Below are 12905 nucleotides of genomic sequence, written 5' to 3' on the forward strand. Positions count from 1 at the left end.
TTATTATGCTACAACTCCAAATAACAGAAACTCTAAAATAACAATGTTTGCCAGGCACCAGTAGCTCATGCCTGTCATCTTAGCTACTCATGAGGATCACAGTTTGAAACACAAAAAAACTTGAAGTGGTGCTATAGCTCAAAGTGGTAGAGCAAGAACACTAAGCCTGAAAAAACTGAGATGTGCCCAGGCCCTGAGTTCAAGCCCCACGACCAACAAAAAATAAATAAATAAAATTGGAATTTTCTTTACAGGCTTTTAAAGTAGGCCCAGTTGGTCAGCCTTGTATTCCCAGAAGGCAAAGGGAGGCCAGCCAGAAATACATTCCAACACCCTGACTCAAAAAAGAATGAAAGAATGAATGAATGAACGAATGAGAGTTCAACAGGTAGAATGCTGACCTACGAAGTTAAGGCCAAATGTAGGGCAAGCCAGTGGCTCAAACCTGTTATCCTCAACTACTCAGGAAGCTGCGATTGAGGATTGTGCTTTCCAGCCAGGGCAGGAAAGTCCCTGAGACTTATCTCGAATGAACCACCAGAAAACCAGAAGTGGTGCTGTGGTTCAAAGTGCTAAAGCAGAACAGTACCCAGACCCTGAGTTCAAGTCCCAGAATGGAAAAATAAATAAATAAGGCCAAGGCCTAGGTACTGGGTTAAATTCCCAGTACTGAAATAAGTTAGCTAAGTAATTAAAATAAAGGAGTTAGGATTAGAGATTTAGCTCAGTGGTAGAATGCTTAGTATGTGTCAAGATCTGAGTTCACACTACTAAATATTCCCATGCTGCTGATCACATGTATGGTGTATATGTGTACACCGTTATATGTTATAGACTGTGATAGACAATTTGCTCCAGGAAAGTTAAAATAAACTTGTGACTTTAAATGACCATCATTATTCCACAATACTGTGAAATTTGGGAAATTATGTAATCACTTAATCACAATTAAAAAAAAAAAAAGAACCTCAGGGAAGGTAGGGAGGGAAGGGATGGTAGGGGGAAAACAATGGAGGTGGTAACAATGCTCAATAGGAAGTGTACTCATTACCTTGCTCAAGTAACTGTAACCCTCTGTATAGTATCTTTACAATAAAAAATTAAAAAAAAATAACTGGGGAAAAAAAAAAGATCTGAGTTCAATCTCTAACACTAACATATGCACACGCATGTGCACATACACTTTTTTAAGTCTTACTAGGTTTCCCAGGCTAAGCCCAAAGTCACACTGCTTTAGCCTCAAAGCTTCCTAAGTTTTTTGGTTTTTTTTGGGGTTTTTTTGCTTTAGATTTTTTTGTGCTTGTACTTTTGGTACTCAGGGCCCTGTACTTTTGTTTTAGCTTTTTCAACTCAAGGTTAGAACTCTACCACTTGAGCCACCTCTCCACTTCCCAGTTTGGGCTGGCTTTGAATCTCAATCCTCAAATTTCCCCCTCCAGGGTACCTAGGATTACTGGCATGGGCCACCACACCCAGTGCCTCAGCTTCCTAAGTAGATGGGATTTTACGAGCCTGTACCACCATGGCCAGAATGAATTACTTTTAACGTGAAAGAATATGAGTTATCAAAACTCTAGTTCAAAACTACTAGAAGCATAAATACTATTTATTGTTCTATTTTCCTATCCCATCCATTACTACTAGGTATCCATGCAAAGCCAAAATATCTTACAAGGCTACAATTAACTGAATTCAAATATCATTATAGTTCTGGTTGTTTATGGTTTATTTATTTTTATTTTTTGTGCCAATCCTGGGGCTTGAACTCAGGTCTGGGCCCTCCCTGTCCGTTTAGTTTCTGCTCAAGGCTAGTGCTTTGCCACTGAAGTTATTCCACATCCAGCTCTTTTGGGTGGTTAACTGGAGATAAGAGTCTCATGATCTTTCCTGCCCACGCTGGCTTCGAACTGTGATTCTCAGATCTTAGCCTCACTAGGATTACAGGCGTAAGCCAAGGGTGCCCAGCTTATGGTTTATTTCAAAGAGGAGGTTCTCTCTTACTTATTTCCTAACACACAGAGAAGAGATGAAAACGCTACCTGGTCCTCTGCGGTCAGCTTCATCAATAAACTAAATACGATTACCAACTTCAGGTCAAGTTATACATGTTATACATGCTGTGGAAAAGCAAAGCTGGGCCCCGGTGGCTCACATCTGTAATCCTAGCTACTAAAGAGGCTGAGATCTGAGGATCATGGTTCAAGGTCAACTAGGGCAGAAAAATTCATGAGACTCTTATCTCTCATTAACGACCAAAAAGCCAGATGTGGAGCTTGTGGTTCAAGGGGTAGAGCACCAGCCTTGAGTGAACAACCTGAAAGGACAGTGCCCTGAGTTCAAGGTCCAGTGCTAGAACACACATTCATTATGAACACAAAGAAAGAGGGAGGGTAGGGAGCAGAGGAAGGGGGAATAGGAGGAGAGAGAGAGACAGAGAAAGGAACAAAGAAAAGGTGTGCCTCAAGTGGCAGAGTGGCAGCTGTGAGCAAGAAAGCTGAAGTGGAAGCTCAAAGCCATCCCATAAACTTAGCTACTATATAAACCAACTGAAAACTGGAGTAAATTGGTTAATTGTTCCATGGAAACTAGCACAGTGTAACAGAGGAAATGCTGAGGAGGAGGGGGGCCAGTGCAGAATAACCCCAAATCTGGATGGAAACCTGCTGGCTAGCTATGAGACCTTGAGCAATTTCCTTCTCTCCCGAAGATTTCTTGTTGGCAAAATGAAGGGATTTAGTTCCATTCTTGAGAGGATTAACTGGAGGAGAAGAGTCCAACACAGAGCCTGACTCAAAACAGAAGTTCAGGAAACAGCTATTACTTTGTTGTTATTCCTGTAAATCCCTTAAAGGCAAAAGCCCCAAGCAAGGCTGCAGTTACTGAGGAACATAAAGGCAAGAAATGGGAGCTGAGTTCAATTCAGAGGTGGAGCACTTGCCTAGCATATCTGAAACCCTGGAGTTGAACCCCCAGCACTGCGAAAAGAAAAGCCAGAAACAGCCAAGTTAGGAAGGAGGATGTGTATTAATTCAACTGGTAGAATGGGGGAATATTAAGTAATAATGACCTTTAAACAGCATATCAAGCCAGGCGCCCGTGGCTCACAGCTATAATCCTAGCTACTGAGATCTGAGGACCCCAGTTCCGAGTCAGACAAGGCAGGAAGGTCCATGTGATTCTTATCTCCAAGGAACATGCAAAAAGCCAGAAGTGGAGCTGTGGCTCAAAGTAGTCAAGTGCTATCCTTGAGCATAAAAGCTCAGGGATAGCGCCCAGGCAGGGTCAAAAACTAAGAAAAAAGTTTAAATAAAGTATATTAGCCTATGTGTTTAAAAAACAAAAACAAAAAAAATACAATGTCTTGCCAGGCACTGGTAACTCACACTTGTTATCCTAGCTACTCAGGAGGCTGAGATCTGAGAATCATGGTTCAAAGCCAGCCTGGGCAGGAAAAATCTGTGAGACTCTTATCACCAAGTTACCACCAGAAAACCAGAAGTAGCATGGTAGAGTACTAGCCATGAGAGAAAGAGCTCAGGAACAGTACCCAGGCCCTCAGTTCAAGCCTCAAGAACAACCAAAAGTGTGTTTGGGGTTTTTTGTTTGTTTTGTTTTGTGCTGGCACTGGAGCCAGGCCACTGGGTTGACCTCAAACTTGGGTGTCCTTTCTACCTCAGTTTCCCAAACGCTGGGATTACAGGCTTGTGTTACCACATCTGACAAGCAATGTCCTTACTTCGATAGCTGATGCTGCTGGTAGACAAATGAGAACCACTCTGTTCATTCCACAGCTATTCCACCAGTCTAGGAATTAACAACCAGCTAGGGAATGTGCACTGGACCGTGTGCAAAAGCAAAACATCCTGACCCTCCTGATGCTTTCAGTCATGGGATGACACAAGTAAGTGTAAATCCTGTGGGAAGCAAGAGTAGGCAGGAGGGATCTATCCTAATGGGGGGCATTCAAGGCAGGTTTTCCACAAGGAAGTAAAGAAAGCCTAGAGAGCTAGGCATCGGTGGCTCACACCTGTCATCCTAGCTACTCAGAAGGCTGAGATCTGAGGATCAAAGTTCCAAGCCAGCCCAGGGAGAAAAGTCCCCATGAGATTCTTTTTTTTTTTTTTTTGGTCGGTCGTGGGGCCTGAACTCTGGGGCATGATCACTGTCCCTCAGCTCTTCAGCTCAAGGCTAGCACTCTATCACATGATTATAGCGCCACTTCCGGTTATTGGAGATAAGAGTTTCACTGAGTTTCCTGACTGGGCTGGCTTTGAACCTCAATCCTCAGGTCTCAGCTTCCTGAGTAGCTAGGATTACAGGCACAAGCCACCAGCCCTGGGCCTCCCCATGAGATTCTTATTACCAAATAACCATTCAAAAACTGGAAGTGGCTCAGAGTGGTAGAGTACTAGCCTCCAGCAGAAGAGCTCAGAGACAGCACCCAGGATTAGCCAAAAAAAAGGTGGGGACTGCAACGACTCTAGTCCTAATATGTATTTACATAAATCATTTCTGCTCTTCATTATTCCCTAAGGATTCAGGCTTCCATCTAGTTCTGGCATGAAGAAGTAGAAAAGAAGCTAGGTATGAGAGTGCACACTTATATTGCCAGCACTCAGAAGGCGAGGTAGGAGAATCGAATCCAAAGCCACTTTGGGCTACACAGGAGTTCAAGGCCAGCCCAGGCCTCACATCAAAATCCCATCTAAAATTAAAAGTGTAGCTGAGTGGGCTGGGAAGGTGGCTCAGTATGCTTAAGGCCCTATGTTCAATCCCTCAGCACCATATACACAGAAAATGCTGGAAGTAGAGCTGTGGCTCAAGTGGTAGAGCGCTAGCCTTGAGCTGAAGACCTGAGGGACAGCACCCAGACCCAGAGTTCAGGCCCCACGACCGACCAAAAAAAAAAAAAAAAGTGTAGCTGAGTGCTAAGGACTCACACCTGTTTAATACCAACTACTCAGGAGGCTGACATCTGAGAATCAAAATTCAAAGTCAACCCAGGAAAGAGAAAACCCCAAGACTTGCAAAAAGCAGGAACCTGAGGAACTTGAGATATGGCTCAAACGTAAAGCTCTGAGGTGTAAGTGAAAAAGCCATGTGATGCCCCCAGTTCAAGGCCCTGGTACCCGCACAAATATGAATGACTTCCAGAGGAAAGCAGCTTTGTGCAAATACCTGTTAGCAAGGGGAAGCATGGAAAGAATGTCTGGGAAGACCAGTGTACCTCGAACAAAGATGCAGTGTGAGATCGATACATGGCTGAGGGTTGAGAATGCGTAAGAGCCCCCGAGCAATGGAGGAGCTGGGGTGTAGCGCAGCCGTACAGCACTTACCCAGCCTGTGCAAGGACCTGGGTTCAACCTCAGAACTACCAAAGATAAAAAGAAAACAATCCACTAAAGGGTTTTTTGTGTGTATGTGTTGGGGGTGTCTGAACTCAGGGCCTGAGCATTGTCTCTGAGCACTTTCGCTCAAGATTAGCGCTCTACCACCTTGAGCTACGGCTCCACTTTGAGCTATTTTGTGATCAAAGTCTTCTGGACATTCCTGAGTCCAGGCTAACTTTAAACTGCGATCCTCAGGTCTCAGCCTCCTGAGGTGTGGGCTGTGGCGCCCAGCCACTGAAGGGTATTATAAATGCTTGTATTGGGAGCAGGCAAGCTGAGGGTAGCATACAGTCAGATTTGCAATCTGACTTTAGCTTCAGGAGCACAGATGGATCAGATAGATAACTCCTAGAGGGTATGACAGTTTAGAATAGAGGCTGAAGGAAGTTTAACTAAAGGGATAGAAAGACTGGGTAATATATAACAGGACTAAGGAACGGCAAAGTACCCCAAATTTCTGAATGGCAAAAAAGGAGGTGCTATTCAGGACTCATATCTGTATTCTTAACTACCATAGAGGCTGAGAACAGAAAGATCAAGATCCCATGTCAGTCTGAACAAAGAAGTCTGATACCCTCCTTCTCAATCCATGGCTGAGTGTCATGGCTCACACTGTCCATCACAGCAATATGGAAGGTCATGATGGGGAAGATTTCAGTTCAAGGCTAGCAGCAAGCAGAAAAGTCCATGAGACTCCATCTCAAAAGAAGGAAGCTGGACATGACATGACTATTCTCTAAGCTACGGAGGGTAGCCCAGAGACCCTATCTGAAAAGTAACTAGCAAAAATTAACTAGCAAAAAGTAAGGCTGGGGGGGGGGGGGGGGGAGAGGAGATGGGAAGGGATGGGAAGGGGAAACAAAGGAGGAGGCTACAATGCTTGATAAGAAACGTACTCATTATCTTGCCCATGTAATTGTAACTCCTCTGTACAGTATTTTCACAATAAAAAAAATCATAAAAAAAAGTAAGGCTGCAGCAGGGCCACACCTGTAATCCTAGCTACTCAGGAGGCTGAGCTCTGAGGATTGAGGTTCAAAGCCAGCCCTGTCAGGAAAGTCCATGAGACTCTTTATCTCCCAAAGAATCACCAGAACACCAGAAGTGGCAATGTGGTTCAAAGTGATAGAGCACTAGCGTTGAGCAAAACAGCTGTGGGACAACACCCATGCCCTGAGTTCAAGCCCTACAACTGACCAAAAAACAAAAAGTAAGGCTGGGATGCTGAGTTCAAATCCCAGTAAAAGGGTAGAGGAAACCTGCTGCAGACATCAGATCAGTAAGGCAGTTCACACAAAACAGACTAAATGCGTTTTTTTCTTTTGCCTGAATTTCTGGCAATCCCCTATTTGCTTATGAAATAGATTCCTAAAGTTGTTGGGGTTTTTTTCTACTTCCAAATGGATTCACAAAAGTACAGAAAATTTCCAGCTGAGATATTTCAAAAATTCTGCCACCAACTTAGAAATCAACTTCAAGTGAGTTCTAAAATTGGTTTCAGCAATGAGCCAGCATTATGGGATGAATGTGTCATTTCTCATGACAACGTCTTTGATAAGATTGACACCCATTTGCTAAGTCTTTTACAGAAATTTTAAGTCAAGGATACTCAAGTGATATGAAACTAAAATGAGAATATCTAATTACTGCCATAATTCAAACTATGCTGCTTTTATATGTGTGTCTCAGTGTTTTTGAAATGCCTGTAGAAAATACAGAATTTTACTGGGGGAAAGGGAGGAGTTGCAAGTAAGAGAAAAAGAGCCGGGTGCCAATGGCCCTCACCTGTCATCCTAACTACTCAGGAGGCTGAGATCTGAGGATCACAGTTCAAAGCCAGCTGGACAGAAAAGTCCCTGAGACTTCCATCTCCAATTAATCACAGAAAGAGCTGGAAGTGATGCAACAGCTCAAGTGGTACAGAACTAGTCTCAAGCAAAAAAGGAGCTCAGACACAGCACCCAGGTCCAAAGTTCAAATCCCAGGAAAGAAAAAAAAATGAAAAAGGTGTGGGGGGGGGGAAGATTTTTATTAAAATTGGTGTTAAGATTTTCAGCTTCTTCTGAGATTCAGGCAACACATTTAGCCCTTCTTATTATGTGCAGTAACAGGAGTCATTGAGATACAAGACCAAATCCTTGCTTTCAGGGGAGTTTACAATGTTAAAAAGCAAACAGGTAAATTACTCTGGAAGCCTGGGGCGTAGGCTCGGCGGTGGGAGAATTAGTTTAGCATGCACGTGCATCTCAGGAGCGGTCCTCAGCACCTCAAAAAAAAAGGGGGGGATTGGAAAAGGGGGGAGAGGAGTGGAGGAGGGGGCGACACTGTCAAAAACAGAAATGTACTCAGTACCTGACTTAGGGAATGGTACAAGGCTCCAGACAACCCCTTAATAATAATTCAATATTTTTCAGGTTAAAATGAGATTTCAAGTCGATCCAGAGCAGGATATATGCTGGGGAAGAGAAATCGTACCGAGGATAGCAGAAGCCTGGAAGTCCAATGGGGATGGAGGGGGGAAGAGCCCCGGCCGGCCCCGTCCTCCGCGCCCAGCTCTGGCGGCCTGGGCTCCGGGGCCCCCTCGGCCGCGCCGGGGCCGACCCGCGCCCGCCGCTGCAGCAGACCGGGTTTTTCTTACATTTCTCTTTCCCTAACTCACAGGCTGACTTGATTTCCGAGCGTTACACACAGCCGGCCTGCGGCCCGGCGGGCCCCGGCCCGGCCCCGGCGCGCAGACCCAGCCGCCCCCCGGGGAGGGGGGGGGCGCAGCGCAGGCCAAGGTGGGCCCGGGAACAAAGGCTGGGGGGCGTCCGCGCCCAGCCACCCCTGCCCTCCGTCTGGGCTGAGCCTGATGGGGCGCCTCCCTGGGAACCCGGGCTGGCTGTGGTGGCTAAGGTTTGGGGAGCACCAAGGAAAGGACTCCCGACCCCCCCTTCCCCACCCACTGGGGCCCCCGGCCGCCCGTGGCTGACTCGCCCCCTCTTCTCCGCCCCCCCCCGAAGTTGGTCCCAGGCCGCCGTGGCTGGGATACGGGGGTGCGTGGGGGAGAGTTCTAAGGATCCTGGGGCTTTTCCTTTACCCGAGCCACCCCACCCCAACCCCAAAAGGAGACCGCAAACCGCTTCCTTCGGGGAGCCTGAAGGTCATGAGCTTTCGGGGACAATGGAGCTCCGGCCGCGAGCTCCGGGAAGATGGAGACGGTGCGCCGGGGTGGGGTGGTGGGGGGCAGGGAGCGGGGCGAGGGGTGCGCCCGGCCGCGGGGGGCTGGGCAGGGTCCGCGAGGCCGAGGCGGGGGCCCGGGGGTCGGGGCGGGGGGAGCCTCGGGGCGCGCTGGCCCAGGCCGCGCGGTCTGACTCCGGAGCGCATCTGGAAATCCGGGGCACCCTGGTAACCCAAGTCCCAAGGCGATCCGGAGGACGGCAATCCCACCCAGGGGACAGCCGCGGGACGTGTGTTTACGCGGCGCGTGGAGAGGCTGGGGGGGCGGCGGCGGGCACCCAGGGGACCCCGAGTGCGGTGCGCCCCGGCTACCCTCGGCGCGCGGAAGGGCGGAGGCCCGGGGCCGGGGTCGCAGCCGCGGGACCCCGCGCGGCCGAGCCGGCCTAGGCCGCGGACACACCCACCGACGCCCCGCGCCCCGCTCACCTGCTCCTCCTCGGGGGTCAGCTCCAGAGCCGCGTCCGGCCGGGGCGCGGCCGCCGGCTCCATCCCGCCGCCCCGGGCCCGCGCGCCGCCTCGGCCTCGGCTTCCGCGTCCGCGCCCGGCACCTCAGCAGCCCGCGGCCGGCGCGCGCATGGCGGGGCCCGGCCGGCGCCCGCGGCGGCTCCGGAGGAGAAGCGCCCGACGCCGCGGCCTCGCCCGCGCCGCCCCGCGGACGGGGAAGGAGAGGCGCCGGCCCCGAGGGGCGGAAGCGCGCCGGGGCCGCGGGCGGGCCGCGCTGGTCCGGGGTCCGGGGCCCGGGGCTCGCGGCCTCCCGCCCGCGTCCTCAGCAGCCGCGGCGGCCGACGCGCAGCGCGGAGGGCGAGGCGGCGGCGGAGCAGGCGGCGGCTCGGGCGCCCCCCTCCCGGCTCACGGCCCGCGCCGCGTCCGCCCCGGCGCCCCGCGGCTCCATTGACAAACCCGGGGTCTCATTCACAAACGGGCGGCGCGCGGGGCCGGGCGGGGCCTGGACGCGGCGGGGAGGCGGGGGGCGGGGGAGCGCGCGGGGCGGGGCGCGACGGGGGAGGGGAAGGCCGGGCCGGAAGACGGGAGGAGGAGGGGCCGGGAGGGAGGGGAGAGGCTGGGGGAGGACCCCGGGGGGAGGGGAAGAGAAGGGGGGAGGCTGCGGAAGGAGGAGGGGAGGCGGCGGGGAGGGGCTGCGGGCCGGCCGCCTCCCGAGGTGGCGCGGAGGGAGGGTGACGGTGGGGGGGGAGGGAGAGGGGAGGACAGGGAGACAGGAGGCGTGGGGAAGGAGGAGGGGAGGGGAAGAAGGGGGGGGTGCAGGTGACGGGAGGGGGAGGGGGAGGAGGGGTGGAGTCTCCTCGCCCGCGTGGCCGCGCGCGCTCACCCCGGGGCCAGTGCCCGGAGGCGCCCGCCTGCCGGTCCCGAGCGCTTGGGGCCGGGTGGAGGGGACGTGGGGTCCCGGACGCCCCGCCCGCGGTGCCCGGCCGCGCCCTCAGCCGCAATCGGGACCCCCAACAGCTCCTGCAAACCCGGGGTCTTTACCTGGGAGTCAACCCCGCCAAGGGCTGGGGGCTGCGCGCGGGCCCGGGACTCAGTGCCCCGTGGGAGTGGGTCTGGGCAAGGAGTGGGGCGCTGGGACTCCAGTTCTGGCAACATCCCGTACAGAGGTGTTCCAACACCGGCCCCTGAGAGCACAGAAGCCCGGGAGGGAATTAGGGAGGGGTCTTCAGAGAGCCGAGGGCTGTGCCCTTTGATGCTCACCCAAGAACGTTTTTTCTGAATTCCGTGTGTACGTGGGGTGCCAGTCGTGGGGTTGGAACTCAGGGCCTAGGTAGCTGTCCTTGAGCTTTTTTCGTTGTTGTTCAAGGCTAGTGCTCTGCCACTTGAACCACAGTTCCACTTCCAGCTTTTTTGATTATTAGAGATGAGTCTCTAACCCTGGCTGGCATCAAACTGAAATCCTCTAATCTCAGCCTCCGGAGTAGCTAGGATTACAGGCTTGAGCCACAGGTGCCTGGGTCCTGAGACTCTTATTTCCAATTAACCACTCAAAAACCCGAAGCAGCGCGCTGTGGCTCAAAGTGTTAAGACACTAGCCTTGAGTAAAAGAGCTTAGGGACAGTGCCCAGGCCCTGAGTTCAAGCCCTATGACTGGCCAAAGAAAAAAAAATCTGAGTCTGAGAAGTGAAGTGAAAGAATTTTTCTCTAGATGACATTTTATGTACTTTGTTTTTAAATGTTACATGTGCACAGCCTGGTGAAGTTTCATAACATAGGTGTGTACCAATGTACAAATCAAGAAACACAGCATTCTAGGGCTAGGATGTAATTCAAATGATTGTCTGCCTGGTACACAAGGCCCTGAGATCAAACCTTAATATCACACACTCAAAAAAAAAAAAAGAAGAGGGTGCTGGGAAGGTGGCTTAGTGGTAAGAGTGCTTGCCTTGCATTCATGAGGGCCCTGGGTTGGGTTCCTCAGCACCATAGAAGTAGGAAAAGCCAGAAGTGGCACTGTAGATCAAGTGGTAGAGCACTAGCTTTGAGCTGAAGAGCTGAAGGACAGCGCCCAGGCCCAGAGTGCAAGCCCCACAGCTGACCAAAAAAAAATGGAGGAGGAAATTTCACTGATGGTTCAGGAGGCTGGTAATCTGAGGTTTGAGATTCAGAACCAGCTCAGACAGAAAAGTCCATGAGACTTCAATGAACCAGCAAAAAGCTGGAAGTAAAGCTATGGCTCAAGTGGTAAAGCACCAGCCGTGAGGGATGGAGGAACAATCCATTATTCCCAATTTGCCAGAGTCCCATCATACCTCCAGCCCAGTTCCTACTCCCCTGAAACATAACCATTTGCTTTGCTCTATTATCACAGTTTTACATGAGTGTGCTTGAATTTTGTTTTTGGAAGTACTGAGGTTTGAAGTTGAGACCTTGCGTTTGCTCAGCTCACTTGGCTGGCACTCTACTACTTAAATCACACCTCCAGTCCTGTTACAGCTACTTGCTATCGAATTTTTCTCCCAGCTGGCCTTGAATTGTGATCCTCTGGATCTCAGCCTCCTGAGTTTGGAGACCCTACAAGCACCTTGCTAAAACTTTTTTTTTTTAATGTTTAAATAATAATATGAACAAAACACACTTCTCCCTAAGCTGAAGTAGGAAATGGAAGTAGAACAAACCATTGATTGGAGATGAGTGCTAACAGGATTTCAAACCACCATTTATACTTTCATAATGCTTTTGCCCAGTGATCTACAGGATACCGGAAGTCAGTGATTGATCCAAAGTTATGTAACTCATTAATTAGCATTGAGCTAGAACTTGAACCCTGGCATACTACCTACGATTCTAAGGAAGAGTTTTAACTAAATGAGCTAACAACAGAAAACTTGGAAGTGTTTTCCCACACACAGCTGTGTGCGGGGGTGTGCAGCTGTGCAAAGGATACATTCCCCAGAATGCATCTTAACATTACAATGTTTGGAAGTTCACCAGTAGAGACACGGGTAACAAAATCAAATGCAAGCCATGCACCAGTACATCTGTCATCCTAGCTACTCAGGAGGCCTAGATCTGAGAATCACGGTTCAAAGCTAGCTTGAATATTAAAGTCCATGAGGCTCTTATCTCCAATGAACCAGCAAAAAACCTGAAAGTTAGGGCTGGGAATGTGGCTTAGTAGCAGAGTGCTTGCCTAGTATGCATGAAGCCCTGGGTTCGATTCCTCAGTACCACATAGACAGAAAAAGCTGGAAGTGGTGCTGAGGCCTAAGTGGTAGAGTGCTAACCTTGAGCACAGACTCAGAGACAGAGGTCAAGCCTTGAGTTCAAGCCCCAGGATTGGCTAAAAAAAAGCTGGAAGTGGAGCTGTAGTTCAAGTGCTAGAGCACCAGCATTGAGCAAAAAAGCTCAGGGACAGCACCCAGGCTCTGAGCTCAAGCTCCAGAACTGAAGAGAATAAAGTGTTTGTGCTTGCGTGCGTGCGGCGTGCGTGCGTGCGTGCGTGTGTGTGTGTGTGTGTGTGTGTGTGTGTGTGTGTGGCAGCTGGCTGGCTTTGAAAGGAAAAATATCTTAGGAGAACCAGAATACAAAAGGAACTACATATCTTGCCTTTTCAGATTTAAATCCACAAAATCAAGGCTGGTGCTGCCATCATCTAAGATCAGTCATATCTTAGAGATTGCAGAATGGTTTGCAACCAAAAAGCTCTAGTTCACAGATCAGAAGGGGTCTTACCCTGAGCTCTTCCTTAGTGTCTTTTCCTCCACAACACATCTAAAGCTTTCCAATCCTACTTACGCTGTGCTGTCCTGACCCTACTTGTTTAGGTTTGTTTTGTTTTTGTATTGATCT

General features: G+C 50.2%; 1 protein-coding gene across 1 annotated transcript in view; it reads right to left on the reverse strand.

Moving 5' to 3' along the window:
* The window catches only part of Ptpn9 (protein tyrosine phosphatase non-receptor type 9), a 62891-nt gene extending 53776 nt beyond the window's left edge, over positions 1 to 9115 (reverse strand). The window contains exon 1 of the mRNA XM_042668828.1: positions 9036 to 9115. Coding sequence (XP_042524762.1) covers positions 9036 to 9098 — 63 coding nt within the window. The 5' untranslated portion in view covers positions 9099 to 9115. The remainder of the gene's footprint in view (positions 1 to 9035) is intronic.
* Between the last annotated feature and the right edge of the window lie 3790 nt (positions 9116 to 12905).

This window comes from Dipodomys spectabilis, unplaced genomic scaffold (genome assembly GCF_019054845.1).
Source record: "Dipodomys spectabilis isolate Male_0828 unplaced genomic scaffold, ASM1905484v1 ptg000478l, whole genome shotgun sequence".
NCBI lineage: Eukaryota > Metazoa > Chordata > Mammalia > Rodentia > Heteromyidae > Dipodomys > Dipodomys spectabilis.